At 42.0% G+C, this 18,688-nt stretch overlaps 1 protein-coding gene across 4 annotated transcripts in view; it reads right to left on the reverse strand.

The window, feature by feature from the left end:
* The window catches only part of chl1a (cell adhesion molecule L1-like a), a 110,210-nt gene that overhangs the window by 36,702 nt on the left and 54,820 nt on the right, over positions 1-18,688 (reverse strand). For all 4 annotated transcript variants that reach the window (XM_045696134.1, XM_045696133.1, XM_014145838.2 and 1 more), the window contains exons 9-15: positions 13,434-13,568; positions 12,860-13,000; positions 4,804-4,915; positions 3,830-3,996; positions 3,229-3,391; positions 2,902-3,026; positions 2,371-2,472 (exon numbers count right to left, since the gene is read on the reverse strand). In XM_045696134.1, coding sequence (XP_045552090.1) covers positions 2,371-2,472; positions 2,902-3,026; positions 3,229-3,391; positions 3,830-3,996; positions 4,804-4,915; positions 12,860-13,000; positions 13,434-13,568 — 945 coding nt within the window. The remainder of the gene's footprint in view (positions 1-2,370; positions 2,473-2,901; positions 3,027-3,228; positions 3,392-3,829; positions 3,997-4,803; positions 4,916-12,859; positions 13,001-13,433; positions 13,569-18,688) is intronic.

Consider the following 18,688-nt stretch of genomic DNA (forward strand, 5'->3'; position numbering starts at 1 on the left):
CGTGACCAAAAGTATGCTCGTCAAACATATCATTCCAAAATCATGGGTATTAATATGGAGTTGGTTCCCTTTTTGCTGCTATAACAGCCTCCACTCTTCTGGGAAGGCTGTCCACCACAGTAGATGTTGGAAAATTGCTGCGGGGACTTGCTTCCATTCAGCCACAAGAGCAGGTCGGGCACTGGTGTTGGGCGATTAGGCCTGGCTCGCAGTCGGCATTCCAATTCATCCCAAAGGTGTTCGATGGGGTTGAGGTCAGGGCTCTGTGCAGGCCAGTCAAGTTCTTCCACACAGATCTCGACAAACCATTTCTGTATGGACCTCGCTTTGTGCACGGGGGCATTGTCATGCTGAAACAGGAAAGGGACTTCCCCAAACTGTTGCCACAAATCTGGAAACACAGAATCGTCTAGAATGTCATTGTATGCTTTAGCGTTAAGATTTCCCTTCACTGAAACTAGGGAGACTAAACAATGAAAAACAGCCACAGACCATTATTCCTCCAACACCAAACTTTACATTTGGCACTATGCATTCGGGCAGGTAGCGTTCTCATGGCATCCACAAAACCCAGATTCGTCCGTCAGACTGCCAGATGGTGAACGCGTGATTCATCACTCTAGAGAACGCGTTTCCACTGTTGCAGAGTAAAATGGCGGCTTTAAACCACTCCAGCTGACGCTTGGCATTGCACATGTTGATCTTACACTTGTGTGCGGCTGCTCAGCCATGGAAACCCATTTCATGAAGCTCCCAACGAACAGGTATTGTGCCGATGTTGATTCCAGAGGCAGTTTGGAACTTGGTAGTGAGCGTTGCAACTGAGGACAGGCGATTTTTACATGCTACGCGCTTCAGCACTCGGCGGTCCCATTCTGTGAGCTTGTGTGGCCTACCACTTCGCGGCTGAGCCGTTGTTGCTCCTAGACGTTTCAACTTCACAATAGTGTACCTTGTCTGTGCATATATTTCACATTATAGAAATCTCTTTTTACAGTTTCAGGAAAGGGGTTATAATATATTGAGGAATAACACCTCCAAGTGTTACATGACAATCATAATGTTTTTAGGACACTGAACAAAAATATAAACGCAACATGTAAAGTGTTGGTCCCATGTTTCATTAACTGACATAAAAGATCCCAGACATTTTACATACGCACAAAAGGCGAATTACTCTCAAATGTTTTGCACACAATTTGTTTACATCCCTGTTAGTGAGCATTTCTCGTTTGCCAATATAATCCATCCACCTGACCAGTATGGCATATCAAGAAGCTGATTAAACAGCATAATTATTAGACAGGTGCACCTTGTGCTGGGGACAATAAAAGGCCACTCTAAAATGTGCAGTTTTGTCACACAACACAATGCCACAGATGTTAAACGTGAGGAAGCGTGCAATTGGCATGCTGACTGCAGGAATGTCCACCAGAGCTGTTGCCAGAGAATTGAATGCTAATTTCTCTACCATAAACCGCCTCCAATATCGTTTTAGAGAATTTGGCAGTACATCCAACCGGCCTCACAACCGCTGACCACATGTATGGTGTCGCGTTGGCAAGCGATTTGCTTATGAAGAGAGTACCCCATGGTTACGGTGGGGTTATGGTATGAGCAGGCACAAGCTACGGACAACGAACACAACTGCATTTTATCGATGGTAATTTGAATGCACAGAGATACCGTGATGAGATCCTGAGGCCCATTGTAGTGCCATTCATCCGTCGCCATCACCACATGTTTCAGCATGATAATGTACGGCCCCATGTCGCAATAATCTGTTCACAATTCCTGGAAGCTGAACATTTCCCAGTTTTTCCATGGCCTGCATACTCAGACATGTCACCCATTGAGCCCGTTTGGGATGCTCTGGATTGATGTGCCCAACAGCGTGTTCCAGTTCCCGCCAATATCCAGAAACTTCGCACAGCAATTGAAGAGGAGTGGGACAAAATTCCCTAGGTCACAATCAACAGCCTGATCAACTCTATGTGAAAGAGATGTGCCGCGCTGCATGAGGCAAATGCTGGTCACACCAGATACTAACTGGTATTGGCCAAACTTTTTTTGTTTTTTATCTGTGACCAACAGATGTATATCTGTATGTGAAATCCATAGATTATGGCCTAATTTCTTTATTTCAATTGACTGATTTCCTTATATGAACTGTAACTCAGTAAAATCTTTGAAATTGTTGCATGTTGCGTTTATATTTTTGTCCAGTATATGTTTGTAGTATGCTGAACTGGGACCACATTTGATCTTCTCTTTCTAGTCCCACAGGTACGGTGTACATTTGAGGACATCCCTCCTTCCTATAGCAAAAGGTTGAGGGTGAAGACAGCTGACTGTGGTAGCCAGGCCTACCAGTGACAGAGCTGTTGTGGTCATCACCGGGTACCCAGGCCAACCGGACACTCCAGCTCTTTTGTTCAGACAGCTCCACATCCTCTGGCGCATCAGGGACATCTGAAACAACATAACAGCAACATTGCAATCACATTATGATGGTGGGGTGCACAGTTCCAGTCATTTGAGGACCGCATTCCTGCTACATTTCGTCTTTGACCTCCTTTTATAGTAACTAGGGACTGACTTCTACCTGTGACACCTGGGTCATGTTCATTGGGGCATGCAATGGAAAAAGTCCTTCCCTCTTTCATGCCAAAAAAAAAGTCCTTCCCTCTTTCAGTCTATTTTCTTCCGTTTGGTGCCTAATGAACACAACCCAGGTAGGTACACTCTTCAGCCAATCAGTAAGATCCCTATTAAGCACCGTAGGTACCAAAGATAAATCAAAACTGTCTGGACTGCGGACCTCCAGGGCCTGAATTGTGCACTTCAGCACTACAGATGTAGTACAATGGCATTACTGAAACTGACGGTGATGCTGCTTACCCAGTACAGTAACAAGTGCAGAGGCGGTGTCCTGGTCTAGATTGGTTCTGGCGGTACATGTGTATGTTCCCTTGTCGCTTTGGTTTACATTGATAATTTGTAGCATTCCGTCATCCACAAAATATCTAATAATAAAAGCACATTTATAAAGAGAGACTCATAATACATTCACTTGTATCAGTGGTAAAGCTGTCAATCTTAATAGGTGGTTTCTATGAATATTTCTGTAATCTTTGTGAGGTGATCCAACTTCCTACATTCTTGTAATAGTATAGTGATGAATTCTTGTATACAAAATGGGGTAACAATCCCATTAGGGTATCTTACCTGGACTGTTCTGTGAATGGGGGTATCTCTTCCCCATCCTTGCTCCAGACTATTTGAAACTCGTTCCTAAGAGATATATCATACTCTGCTTGGCATGTAAGCTGGGCTGTGGTGCCACTTAATATGTGCAGGTCCTGCGGTGGCTCCACAATTTGGGTGGGATCTAAAACATACAAATACATTTACCGGGTGAATTAAACAAGATCTTATACTCTTCTGATGTTCAGTTACATTTGAAAGTTTTGCGGGCCATATTTGAAGTCTCAAGCTAGCTATGTAAGTCAGGTGAGAGAGAGTTACAAACATTTTACACACAAGAGAAATGAGATAACCATTGTTTTTTCTTGGAGTTTCCATGGGCAGTTTGCAAGTAATCGGCATAGCAAGGTTGGCTGAATTGAACTATGTCTGGATGATAATGAATGCCAAATTTTCCCTGCTACCTTTCCTGTCAACACTTATCTGAAAGGACTAGATAGATAAAAGCAATATGGCTGAAAGCCAACATCCTTATTATTTGTCCTAAACCCAATTTCCTTCAAAGTGCAAATGAAAAAAGCTAATGATAAACCATTCAATGCTGTCTAAGGTGCTGAAATACCTTTGACGTCCAACAAGGCTGTGATGGCTGATTTTCCCTCTGAATTGGTGGCAAAACATACATATTCCCCACTGTCTTCTTTCCCTGCCTGGTTGATCTGCAGCGATCCATTCTTAAAAACTGAGAATCGTTCCCCCTCAACAGATTCCGTAGTGTCATCCTTGTTCCTAGAAGACAAGCATTTCAGAGTTGCCATTTGATAAGCTGTTTCCCTACCGGACATGTACATGTTAAAACTGCGTTGGGTATACAATAATTACACAAAAAGACATTTTATTGTAACACAAATTGAATTCTAATACATCTTTGCTTTCAAAGACACCTGAAAAGCCTGATTGACGTGCAATTTTAGTTCCTAAATACATTACAAATTTGGAAAACAGTTGATCTAGTCATTTAACATGTCATGTTAGAATTGCAAGTGGAATTGTGTGTGGAACTTCCAGTAGGGTTGGTTTGCACTCTTCCTCATTTTGTTAAGGTGTTGGCGAATGAAACTAGCGGAACTCATGAGTCCTATATGAAATTTGAATGGGTCAACTTCAATGGGTCTAAGAGAGTGTTCCCTATCTAAACACACCAAAAGAGAAGGATTAGGGGTGATGTTAGTGAAAGAGATAATCAGAATATAAGGAGATGAACAGAGGAAAAGTGTCACAGAACTGCCCAGATGGAGGACAAATGAAGAATAGGGTGATGTATGATACATAAAACAGCAGGAGAGAGAGAATTAAGGATGATTCGGCCATTGTTCACCACCATAATAATAAACAATAAAAAACAATAATAAAAAACAAATCGCTCACTCACAAATTTGACTTCAAAACTGGATGCATGCTGAATCCTTGTGATTGTCAAAATGTAATGGCAAATACATTAATTATTGAAGATAACCTTTTGCAGTGCTTTCCATACCAGTCACTACAGGTGTTCACCAACAACAGCAGGAGAAATAGGCTGGTGGCTCAACTCACCAGGAAACAGTGGATGGAGGGGAGCTGAATACTTTGCAGTCCATGATGATGTCCCTCCCTTGCACTACTGAATATCGCTGGTAATCCTTAGTCAGCATCCGAGGTGGGAGATCTGTGGGGGAAGCAAAAACATAAAGCTATCAACCACGGCATAGGTTAATGATTGGTTTATTGGTAATACTATCATGAGGAAGAATTTGGGTGGTTTTAGGTAAGCTGTTCACTGTGGTGCACTATCACAATTATAGGCCTTAGAATTTCTAGTTTGAGAAAAGTAATTGTTAGCTTGGAATGTCCAAGCATAGCCTCGTCCAGGATCTGTTTGTGCTATGCTGCTCTGCTTCTCGGATAGGACTGGTTGTGTGTGTGTGTTCTGTGGCCAGCAGAGGTTGCAACTGTACAATAAACACACTTGCATGCATTCCCACATTCCAGCACACACACTATTGTTTAAAGAATCACTATTATACTGTGCATCTTACAGAGAAATCACTGTCAGATCCATCAAACATTAGTCAAATTAAGCAATAATACATGAGAGGCCATGTGTTATGACCTTTTATCATGGCTGTGACGTGGTCATAGCCACGAGGCGAAGCCACGAGTTAGTTATCTCTTAAGGATTAGCCCCTTTTGTTCAATTTTCGCCTAAAATGACATACCCAAGTCTAACTGCCTGTAGCTCAGGCCCTGAAGCAAGGATATGCATATTCCTGGTACCATTTGAAAGGAAACACTGAAGTTTATGGAAATGTGAAAGGAATGTAGTAGAATAAAACACAATAGATCTGGTATAATACAAAGAAAAAAACAACCGTTCTTATGTATTTTTTTGTACCATCATCTTTGAAATGCAAGAGAAAGGCCTTAATGTACTATTCCAGTCCAGGTGAAATTTAGATTTTGGCCACTAGATGGCATCAGTGTATGTGCAAAGTCTTAGACTGATCCAATGAACCATTGTATTTCTGTTCAAAATGTTGTATCAAGACTACCCAAATATGCCTAATTTATTTATTAATAACTTTTCATGTTCAGAATTGTGCACTCTCCTCAAACAATAGCATGGTATTCTTTCACTGTAATAGCTACTGTAAATTGGACAGTGAAGTTAGATTAACAACTATTTAAGCTTTCTGCTAATATCAGATATGTTTATGTCCTGGAAATGTTCTTGTTACTTAGAACCTCATGCTTATCGCATTAGCCTACGTTAGCTCAACCGTCCCGTGGAAGGGACACTGATCCCGAAGAAGTAAAACAAATAAAAAATAAAGATTATTTCCCAAACGATCAATTTATAAACAAAACATGATGCAACATTCACCAACACTGGTTGTCAAGTGACATTTTAGGCGTTCTCTGGTCGTTAGTTATTTTCATATTGACTGCCATGTAAAGCAAAACTACCCAAGCCCTGGTTGATAGTTCCAGAACCTTGGTTTCTAGGGATGCTCTCCATGGTTCTGAGAATAGCGCACGTCTGGTCTATTCATAGGAAAATGTTATGTCAGATCGAAACATTGTATAGGGGCACTGTCCATGGTTCTGAAAACAGTGCCGAAACATTGTAGCAAAGACATTGATACAGCGGATCAGAATAAAAACCACAATGACAATTTTTTTTAGATGGTCACAGCATCGACAGCTATTTATTTGTGATACACATTGAATTGCAAATGTCCAATTAGTGAAGTAGCGGTCTAACACCAGGGTCTCAAGAGCAGCCGGGCGTAATTTCTCAGGAACAACTGCCTTGTTGTTGCATGCAGCTGTTAGGATGTTACGCCATCTCCTTCTGTTTTCCGTGGACGGGTTGAAAGTGCTACTAAGAGCACTTTCAGCCCTTTGCCCGCTCACACTTATTATCTCTTTGGCCTCCAGACCTGCATTGGAGACCTGCTGGATGGTAGTCGTCCTGATGCAGTGGTTGGTATACCTACGGGATGTAAGTACGTAACATGTAAGGGATTACAAAAAATTGTAACTGTACAGTAATCTGTTACATTACTCGATAAAATATTGTAATCAGATTACATATACTTTTGAAAAACTAGATGACTACTTCGAGGACTTCTTTTAAATTCAGAAAGGATGTTTGCGAAAAAGATCTTTGACACTTCTCTGTTTTCTTAGTGGCATTCAAATCAGCATTGAAAAAAGGCGCAAGTTTAAGGTGGTTCCACCTGAGCGAGTCTGACCACAAGTCAGAGACCAGTATGATGACACACCAAATGTGTGCTACAGTTGAAGTCGGAAATGTACATACACCTTAGCCATCACAATTCCTGAATAATAGCAGAGAGAATGATTTATTTCACCTTTTATTTCTTTCGTCACATTCCCAGTGGGTCAGAAGTTTACATACACTCAATTAGTATTCGGTAGCATTGCCTTTAAATTGTTTAACTTGGGTCAAATGTTTCAGGTAACCTTCCACAAGCTTTCCACAATAAGTTGGGTGAATGTTGGCCAATTCCTCCTGACAGAGCTGGTGTAACTGAGTCAGGTTTGTAGGCCTCCTTGCTCGCACACGCTTTTTCAGTTCTGCCGACAAATTGTCTATAGGGTTGAGGTCAGGGCTTTGTGATGGCCACTCCAATAGTGGACAACTTTGTTGTCCTTAAGCCATTTTGTCACAACTTTGGAAGTATGCTTGGGGTCATTGTCAATATGGAAGACCCATTTGCGACCAAGCATGGACACATGCTCAAACTCACACACTTTGGATAAACTTAAAGGGGCAATCTGTAGTTGCTACATCCATTTTTTAACTTATAAAATATATATATTAATGTAAAGATATAATTTAATCGTATTATTATATATAGTAGAAAGCGATGGGTTAGAAGAAGCTTACATAACCAACCCATAAAGTAAGAATGTACATCCATATATGGCCAACTATGTAAACTTTAACATTGATTTATCCTGCAATAGATGTCATTCAATTGGTAACATACATTTTTGTCATCTTCTAATGCCTCTCAAAGGGAAAGTAATCTAAATGTAACTGAATGTAATCAGATGACATTACTGAGTACTTTTAGAAAGTAACCTATCCAACCCTGAATGACAATATATTTTTATTCTATTCATATACTGCATAGCAGCCTAGCTATTTGAATTTTTTTTATACCTTGCACAGATGGGGTAGCATTGATGAAAGGGTGTCCCATTGGCTCCATGGTATATCACAGGTTGTCATCATCGGAGAACTTTCATCTGGGGTATAGCATGTTCATGTAATTTAGAGATATATTTTTCTAGCGATCCCATCGTGCAGAGCTCGTTCCCTAGGTTTTCATACATGCAGCCGCAGCGATTCTCTCTGTCTCTTTCCATTCGATTTTTGTGGTTCTTGGTTTGTTCATTGAAACTCAGTGTTGCGTATCTCGATCCATATTTGTATTATTGCGAATGAGTCTGGCTTCAGTTTGCGATTTCCTTCGTTTCCTCTTCGGCCAAAGTGCAACTACAAATGAAACGACACCTTATTCAGTAATCGTATGGGTGGCAGGGCTCAAGGCTTCGGACTCACAGAGGATTTTTAGGTCCTGCTGTGTTATACAGTGCCTTGCAAAAGTATTCATCATCCTTGGCGTTTTTCCTATTTTGTTGCATTACAACCTGTAATTTAAATGGATTTTTATTTGGATTTCATGTAATGGACATACACAAAATAGTCCAAAATGGTGAAGTGAAATGGAAAAAACAACTTGTTTCAAATGTTTTATTTTTATTTAAAAACGGAAAACTGGTGTGTGCATATGTATTCACCCCCTTTGCTATGAAGCCCCTAAATAAGATCTGGTGCAACCAATTACCTTCTGAAGTCACATAATTAGTTAAATAATGTCCACCTGTGTACAATCTAAGTGTCACATGATCGGTCACATGATCTCAGTATATATACACCTGTTCTGAAAGGCCTCAGAGTCTGCAGCATCACTAAGCAAGGGGCACCACCAAGCAGCGGGACAATTAAGACCAAGGAGCTCGCCAAGCAGGTCAGGGACAAAGTTGTGAAGAAGTACAGATCAAGGTTGGGTTATAAAAAAATATCAGAAACTTTGAACACCCCATGGAGCACCATTAAATCCATTATTAAAAAATGGAAAGAATATGGCACCAAAACAAACCTGCCAAACCTGCCACCAAAACTCATGGACCAGGCAAGGAGAGCATTTATCAGAGAGGCAACAAAGAGACTAAAGATAACCCTGAAGGAGCTGCAAAGCTCCACAGTGGAGATTGGAGTATCTCCACTGTGCTGCAAAAGGTGGCTCGACAAGGTATTGACTTTGGAGGGGGAGGAATAGTTATGCATGCGCAAGTTTTCTGTTTTTTTGTCTTATTTCTTGTTTGTTTCACATTAAAAAATATTTTGCATCTTCAAAGTGGGAGGCATGTTGTGTAAATCAAATGATACACCCCCCCCCCCAAAAAAACTATTTTATTTCCAGTTTGTAAGGCAACAAAATAGGAAAAATGCCAAGGGGGTGAATACTTTCACAAGCCACTGTAGCTGGGTGGTGTCTGGTTCTGTCCCTGCGCTCCCTTCTCAGCTGTTTTTATGATACCAGCAAAGACATTGTTTGCGTTTAGGAACTCAGTATCTCTGACACCAAGATCGTCTCAATGGAGCCTCATTTAAGTCGCGGTTTAGGCCTGCCCGCAGTCCAGCGACGCTGTTGATTCCATATCGGTCTTCTTACCTTAGCGGTGTATAAACTCCGGAGAATATTACCCATCTCCTGTTTTGTAACAGTTGCCAGATCGATGTTTATCCCCTTTTCTGACAGCCATTCCAGAAAGCACTTCATTGCCCAATTTATCTCCTTTTCTATGTCGTCTATAGCAGCGCTACTGATGTCTAACGTTAACGCTAGGCTCAGTTTGCTGGTACACTTGCACTTCTTCTTGCTTCATTTCTTTCATATCCTCCTCCTCTTCTTGTTGGCACAATTCTTCAAACGTTAGTGGATAAAACAAATCAAAAGTAACTTTAAAATCATCCATGATGACTTACAGGTGCTAAGACAGTTTTAAAAGTAGTAGGTTGCTAGGTAATGACGTAAACGATGCCACTTTATATGAACGTGGCCATGTGTACATGTATGTTGTCTCATATCATGGGCAGGTGAGGCTCTAAAAATGGGAATTCCAAACCACCCATTGTATAAATGTGTAATACTATATTTATATGGATATGACATCCATAAGCTCCCTATCAGACTTCTGGGTGAACCGGGGCTATAGCTACACACACACACATGCCCACTCAGGAAAAAACTTCAAACTGTAACCAGTGCCTGCAACCTGGATCAGGTTGTCAGTCAACCTACCAGGGTAGGTACAAACAGCACAGGAATTAAATCATCAACATGTATTGATCACAGTTTACTAACGCTGCAGATATTTGCTTTAAAGCAGTATCCAAATCCATAGGATGCAAGTAGCCTAGTGGTTACAGGGTTGCACTAATAAATGGAAGGTTGCAAGCTCAAATCCCCCAGCTGACAATGGAAAAATATGTTGCTATACTCCTGAACAAGGCAGTTAACCCACTGTTCCTAGGCCGTCATTGAAAATAAGACCAGACTATTTGCTGGTCTGTGGTGTGTAATGTGGAGCAACCAGACTCTGCACTTGATGCATTTATGAAACTACTTATTCCAGTTACAAATAAGCACTCACCCATTAAGAAAAAATCTGTTGAATCCCCTTGGATTGATGAGGAATTGAAAAATTGTATGGTTGAGAGGGATGAGGCAAAAGGTATGGCAATTAAGTCTACCAGCTGATTGGCAAACGTACTGCAAATTAAGAAATCATGTGACTAAACTAAATAAAAATAAAAATAAACTACACTATGAAACAAAGATAAGTTATGTAAAGAACAATATTTAAAAGCTTTGGGGCACCTGAAATGAAATTTTGGGAAAAAAAGCCAACTCGGCCCCTTCATTTATTGAATCAGATGGCTCATTCATCACAAAGCCCACTCATATTGCAAACTACTTTAATGACTTTTTCATTGGCAAGATAAGCAAACTTAGGGATGACATGCCAGCAACAAACGCTGACACTATACATCCAAGTATATCGGACCAAATTATGAAAGACAAGAATTGTACTTTTGAATTCCGTAAAGTCAGTGTGGGAAAATTATTGTTGTCTATCAACAATGACAAGCCACCAGGGCTGACAATCTAGATGGAAAATTACTGAGGATTATAGCAGCCGATATTGCTACTCCTATTTGCCACATCTTCAATTTAAGTTTAATAGTGAGCGTGTGCCCTCAGGTCCGGAGGGAAGCTAAAGTCATTCTGCTACCCAAGAATAGTTAAGCCCCCTTTACTGGCTCAAATAGCCAACCAATCAGCCTGTTACCAACCCTTAGTAAACTTCTGGGAGAAAAAAATGTGTTTGACCAGATACAATGCTATTTTACAGTAAACAAATTGATAACAGAATTTCAGCATGCTTATAGGGAAGGACACTCAACACGCACAGCACTTACACATATGACTGATGATTGGCTAAGAGAAATTGATGATAAAATGATTGTGGGTGCTGTCTTGTTAGATTTCAGTGCAGCTTTTGACACTATTGATCATTGTCAGCTGCTTGAAAAACATATGTGTTATGGCTTTACACCCCCTGCTATAATGTGGATAAATAAAGAGTTACTTGTTTAACAGAACACAGAGGGTGTTCTTTAATGGAAGCCTATCAAATATAATCCAGTTCGAATCCGGAATTCCCCAGGGTAGCTGTTTAGGCCCCTTGCTTTTTTTCAATTTTTACTAATGACATGCCACTGACTTTGAGTAAAGCCAGAGTTTCCATGTATGCGGATGACTCAACACTATACACGTCAGCTACTACAGCGACTGAAATGACTGCAACACTCAACAAAGAGCAGTAGTTAGTTTCAGAGTGGGTGGCAAGGAATAAGTTAGCTCTAAATATTTCTAAAACTAAAACCATTGTATTGGAACAAAACACTAAACCTCAACTAAATATTGTAATAAATAATGTGGAAATTGAGCAGGTTGAGATGACTAAACTGCTTGGAGTAACACTAGACTGTAAACTGTCAAAACATATTGATGCAGTAGGAGCTAAGATGGGGAGAAGTCTGTCTATAATAAAGCAATGCTCTGCCTTCTTAACAACACTATCAACAAGGTAGATCCTACAGGCCCTAGTTTTGTCACACCTTGACTACTGTTCAGTCGTGTGGTCAGGTGCCACAAAAAATAACTTAGAAAAATTGCTATTGACTCAGAACAGGGCAGCACGGCTGGCCCTTGGATGTACACAAAGAGCTAATATTAATAATATGCATGTCAATCTCTCCTGGCTGAAAGTGGAGGAGAGATTGACTTCATCACTACTTTTATTTATGAGAGGTATTGACATGTTGAATGCACCGAGCTGTCTGACTAAACTACTGGCACACAGCTCGGACACCCATGCATACCCCACAAGACATGCCACAAGAGGTCTCTTCACAGTCCCCAAGTCCAGAACAGACATTGGGAGGCACACAGTACTACATAGAGCCATGACTACATAGAACTCTATTCCACATCAAGTAACTGACGCAATCAGTAAAATTAGATTTACAAAACAGATGAAAAAAAACACCTTATGGAACAGCAGAGACTGTGAAACAACAAACATTGGCACAGACACATGCACACAGACACAGACACACACACACACACACACACACACACACACACACACACACACACACACACACACACACACACACACACACACACACACACACACACACACACACACACACACACACACACACACACACACAGATTTAGTACTGTAGTTATGTGGTGGAGTAGGGGCCTGAGGGCACACAGTGTGTTGTGAAATCTGTGAATGTATTGTAATGTTTTAAAATTGTATAAACTTCCTTCATTTTGCTGGACCCCAGGAAGAGTAACTGCTGCTTTAACAGCTAATGGGGATCCATAATAAATACAAATACACACACAAAGTGCTAATGTCCAGTACTGACTTATGATCATGATGTTAGCATTAGCCAGGATGGTGCCATGTCTGTTGGAGACTTCACACTGGTAGACGGCACTGTCCTCAGGCCTGGCCCTGTGCAACACTATGGTGTCATCAAGCACTTGTCTGTTCGATGACGGGCCATCTGAAAGAACCAGAAAGAAATGCTTAAAACCAAACACGAATGCAGATTCTATAGTAGTGGTAGTCTTTGTATCTGGCCTGTATATTGCCTGATTATTGATATTTTATTGTGTTACTATTTTATTTTTATCTATTTGTTAATTTTCTTACTTTTTAACTGCATTGTTGGGAAACGGCTCATACGTAAGCATTTCACAGTAAAGTCTACATCTGTTGTACTCAGCGAATGTGAAAAAAATCAATTTGATTTGATTTATAGGATGCTGAGCAACAACTGGACCAAATGCAACACAGTGAAATTACTATTGTTTTACACAAAACTACAAAGATAATTTTTGTATCTTATATAGTCAAGTGAAGTGGGTGGACTGGGCACTGAAGTAACCGGCAAGGAGAGAGGTCAGGGTTCATATGTTAGAGGTCATCTCACTCACCGTCCAGAGGCTGTCCGTTCTTCCTCCATGAGATAACCGGCCGTGGCTTTCCTGAGGCAGAGCACTTGATGTGCACGTCAGAGCCAACAACAGCTAGCTGGCCCTTGGGTGGCTCCGGCTGCCATCTTGGTGGCTCTGTGAGACATACAGTGCATTCGGAAAGTTTTCAGACCCCTTGACTTTTTCCACATTTTGCTACATTACAGCCTTATTCTAAAAGGGACAAAAAAAATGTTTCACATCAATCTCCACACAATACCCCATAATAACAAAGTGAAAACAAGTTTTTATAAATGTTTGCAGATTTATACAAAAACAGAAATACCTTATTTATATAATATTACTGACCCTTTGCTATGAGACTCGAAATTGAGCTTGGAGTTGAACTTGGAGTCCGCCTGTGGTAAATTCAATTGATTGGACATGATTTGGAAAGGCACACACCTGTCTATATCAGGTCCCACAGTTTACAGAGCATGTCAGAGCAAAAAACCAAGCCATGAGGTCGAAGGAATTGTCCGTACAGCTCCTAGACAGGATTTGTCGAGGCACAGATCTTGTGAAAATGCATGCAGCATTGAAGGTCCCCAAGAACACAGTGGCCTCCATCATTCTTAAATGGAAGAAGTTTGGAATCACCAAGACAATTCCTCGAGCTGGCCACCCGGCCAAACTGAGCAATCGGGGGAGAAGGAACTTGGTCAGGGAGGTGACCAAGAGCCCGATGGTCACTCTGAGAGCTTCAAAGTTTCTCTGTGGAGATGGGATACCCTTCCAGAAGGACAACCATCTCTGCAGCACTCCACCAATCAGGCCTTTATGGTACAGTGGCCAGACGGAAGCAACTCCTCAGTAAAAGGCACATGACAGCCCGCATGGAGTTTGCCAAAAGGCACCTAAAGGACACTGACCATGAGAAACAAGATTCTCTGCTCTATTGAAACCAAGATTGAACTCTTTGGCCTAAATGTCAAGGGTCACATCTGGAGGAAACCGGTCACCATCCCTATGGTGAAGCATGAAGCATGGCAGCATCATGCTGTGGGGATGTTTTCAGCGGCAGGGACTGGGAGAGAAGTCAGGATTGAGGGAAAGATGAACGTAGCAAAGTACAGAGAGATCTGCTCCAGAGCGCTCAGGACCTCAGACTGGGGTGAAGGTTCACCATCCAACGACCCTGAACACACAGCCAAGACAACGCTTTAGGACAAGTCTCTAAATCAAATAACATTTTATTGGTCACATACACATGGTTAGCAGATGTTAATGTGAGTGTAGCGAAATGCTTGTGCTTCTAGTTCCGACAGTGCAGTAATATCTACAAAGTAATCTAACAATTTCACAACAACTACCTTGTACACACACAAGTGTAAAGGGATAAATAAGAATATGTACATATAAATATATGGATGAGCAATGGCCATGCGGCATAGGCAAGATGCAGTACATTTACATTTTAGTCATTTAGCAGACGCTCTTATCCAGAGCAACTTACAATAGTGAATGCATACACTTTTTTTCTTTTCATACTGGTCCCCCGTGGGAATCGAACCCACAACCCTGGCGTTGCAAACACCATGCTCTACCAACTGAGCCACATGGGACCATAGATGGTATAGAGTACAGTATATACATATGAGATGAGTAATGTAAGGTATGTAATCATTATATAAAGTGGCATTGTTTAAAGTGACTAGTGATACATTTATCACATCCAATTATTAATTATTAAAGTGGCTAGAGATTTGAGTCAGTATGTTAGCAGCAGACACAATGTTAGTGATGGCTGTTTAACAGTCTGATGGGGTTATGGTATGGGCAAGCATAAACTACGGACCACGAACAGATAGAAGCTGTTTTTCAGTCTCTCGGTCCCAGCTTTGATGCACCTGTACTGACCTCGCCTTCTGGATGATAGCGGGGTGAACAGGCAGTGGCTCGAAATGCGTCTGTGTGGGTGGACAATTTCAGTTTGTCTGTGATGTGTATGCCGAGGAATTTAAAACGTTCCACTTTCTCGATGTGGATAGGGGTGTGCTCCCTCTACTGTTTCCTGAAGTCCGCGATCAACTGCTTTGTTTTGTTGTCGTTGAGTGTGATGTTATTTTCCTAACACCACACTCCGAGGGCCTATTCTCCTCCCTGTAGGCCGTCTCGTTGTTGTTGGTAATCAAGCCTACCACTGTAGTGTTGTCTGCAAACTTGATGATTGAGTTGGAGGCGTGCATGGCCACGCAGTCATGGGTGAACAGGGAGTACAGGAGAGGGCCTAGAACGCACCCTTGTGGGGCCCCAGTGTTGAGGATCAGCGGGGTGGAGATGTTGTTTCCTACCTTCACCACTTGGGGGAGGCCCGTCACAAAGTCCAGGACCCAGTTGCACAGGGCGGGGTCGAGACCCAGGGTCTCGAGCTTAATGACAAGTTTGGAGGGTACTATGGTGTTAAATGCTGAGCTGTAGTCAATGAGCAGCATTCTTACATAGGTAATCCTCTTGTCCAGATGGGATAGGGCAGTGTGATTGCGATTACGTTGTCTGTGGACCTATTGGGGCGGTAGGCAAATTGGAGTAGGTCTAGGGTATCAGGTAGGGTGGAGGTGATATGATCCTTGACTAGTCTCTCAAAGCACTCCATGATGACAGAAGTGAGTGCTACAGGGCGATTGTCGTTTAGCTGAGTTACCTTAGCTTTCTTGGGGACAAAAACAATGGTGGCCCACTTGAAGCATGACTGGGATTGGGATTGATTGAATATGTCCATAAACACACCAGCCAGCTGGTCTGCGCATGCTCTGAGGACGCGGCTAGGGATGCCGTCTGGGCCAGCAGCCTTGCGAGGGTTAACACATTTAAATGTTTTACTCACGTTGGCCACGGTGAAGTAGAGCCCACAGGATTTGGTGTCAGTGGCACTGTACTGTCCTCAAAGCGAGCAAAGAAGTTGTTTAATTTGTCTGGGAGCAAGATGTCAGTGTCTGCGACGGGGCTGGTTTTCTTTTTGTAATCCGTGATTGACTGTAGACCCTGCCACATACGTCTTGTGTTTGAGCAGTTGAATTGCAAATCTACTTTGTCTCTATACTGACGCTGAGCTTGTTTGATTGCCTTGCGGAGGGATTAGCTACACTGTTTGTATTCGGTCATGTTTCTGGTCGCCTTGCTATGATTAAAAGCAGTGGTTCGCGCTTTCAGTTTTGCACGAATGCTGCCATCAATCCACGGTTTCTGGTTAGGAAAGGTTTTAATAGTCACCATGGGTACTTCCTAGGTTTTGGCCTTTCTAGGGAGTTTTTCCTAGCCACTGTGCTTCTACACCTGCATTGCTTGCTGTTTGGGGTTTTAGGCTGGGTTTGTTTCTGTTGGCGTGAAGCTTGAAGAAACCGGATGGCTGTACCGACTCTGATAACATATATCCAGAGAGCCATGTTTCCGTGAAACAGAGAATGTTACAATCTCTGATGTCTCTCTGGGAGGCAACTCTTGCTTGAATTTCGTCTACCTTGTTGTCAAGAGACTGGACATTGGCGAGTAGTATACTCGGGAGCGGTGAGCGATGTGCCCGTCTACGAAGCCTGAACAGAAGACCGCTCCGTCTGTCCCTTCTGTGGCGCCGTTGTTTTGGGTCGCCTACTGGGATCAGATCCATTGTCCTGGGTGGTGGTCCGAACAGAGGATCCACTTCGGGAAAGTCGTATTCCTGGTCGCAATGTTGGTAAGTTGACGTTGCTCTTATATACAATAGTTCTTCCCGGCTGTATGTAATACTTAAGATTTCCTGGGGTAACAATGTAAGAAATAATACAAAAAAAATTAAAAATACTGCATAGTTTCCTAAGAACGCGAAGCGAGGCGACATCTTGCTAACTCTACTATAGAGGTTGTGCGTACGGCCCAGTACATCACAGGGGCAAAGCTTCCTGCCATCCAGGACCTCTATACCAGGCGATGTCAGAGGAAGGACCTAAAAATTGTCAAAGAATCCAGCCACCATAATCATAGACTGCTCTCTCTGCTACTGCATGGAAAGCGGTACCGGAGCGCCAAGTCTAGGTCCAAGAGGCTCCTAAATAGCTTCTACCCCCAAGCCATAAGACCCCTGAACAACTAATCAAATGGCTACACATATCATTTGCATTGCCCCCCCCCCCCCTCTGGGACGCTGCTGCGACTCTCTGTTATTATCTATGCATAGTCACTTTAATAACTCTACCTACATGTACAGTTGAAGTCGAAAGTTTACAAACAGCTTAGCCAAACACATTTAAACTCAGTTTTTCACAATTCCTGAAATGTAATCCTAGTAAAAATTCCCTGTCTTAGGTCAGTTAGGATCATCACCTTATTTTAAGAATGTGAAATGTCAGAATAATAGTAGAGAGAATTATTTATTTCAGCTTTTATTTCTTTCATCACAATCCCAGTGGCTAAGAGGTTTACATACACTCAATTAGTATTTGGTAGCATTGCCTTTAAATTGTTTCACTTGGGTCAAACTTTTCGGGTAGCCTTCCACAACCTTCCCACAATAAGTTGGGTGAATTTTGGCCTCACGGCTTCATGGTTGGGATGGTGTTCTTCGGCTTGCAAGCCTCCCATTTTTCCTCCAAACATAACAATGGTCATTATGGCCAAACAGTTCTATTTTTGTTTCATCAGACCAGAGGACATTTCTCCAAAAAGTGCGAACTTTGTCCCCATGTGCAGTTGGAGAAGTGGCTTCTTCCTTGCTGAACGGCCTTTCAGGTTATGTCAATATAGGACTCATTTTACTGTGGATATAGATACTTTTGTACCTGTTTCCTCCAGCACCTTCACAAGGTCATTTGCTGTTGTTTTGGGATCGATTTGCACTTTTCGCACCAAAGTACGTTCATCTCTAGGAGACAGAACGCGTCTCCTTCTTGAGTGGTATGACGGCTGCGTGGTCCCATGGTGTTTATACTTGCATACTATTGTTTGTACAGATGAATGCCGTACCTTCAGGCATTTGGAAATTGCTCCCAAGGCTGAACCAGACTTGTGGAGGTCTAAAAAAAGGTCTTGGCTGATTTCTTTTGATTTGCCCATGATGTCAAGCAGAGGCACTGAGTTTGAAGGTAGGCCTTGAAATACATCCACAGGTACACCTCCAATTGACTGAAATTATGTCAATTAGCCTATCAGAAGCATCTAAAGCCATCACATAATTTTCTGAAATTTTCCAAGCTGTTTAAAGGCACAGTCAACTTAGTGTATGTAAACTTCTGACCCACTGG

This window comes from Salmo salar, chromosome ssa15 (assembly GCF_905237065.1).
Source record: "Salmo salar chromosome ssa15, Ssal_v3.1, whole genome shotgun sequence".
NCBI classification, from domain to species: Eukaryota; Metazoa; Chordata; class Actinopteri; order Salmoniformes; family Salmonidae; genus Salmo; species Salmo salar.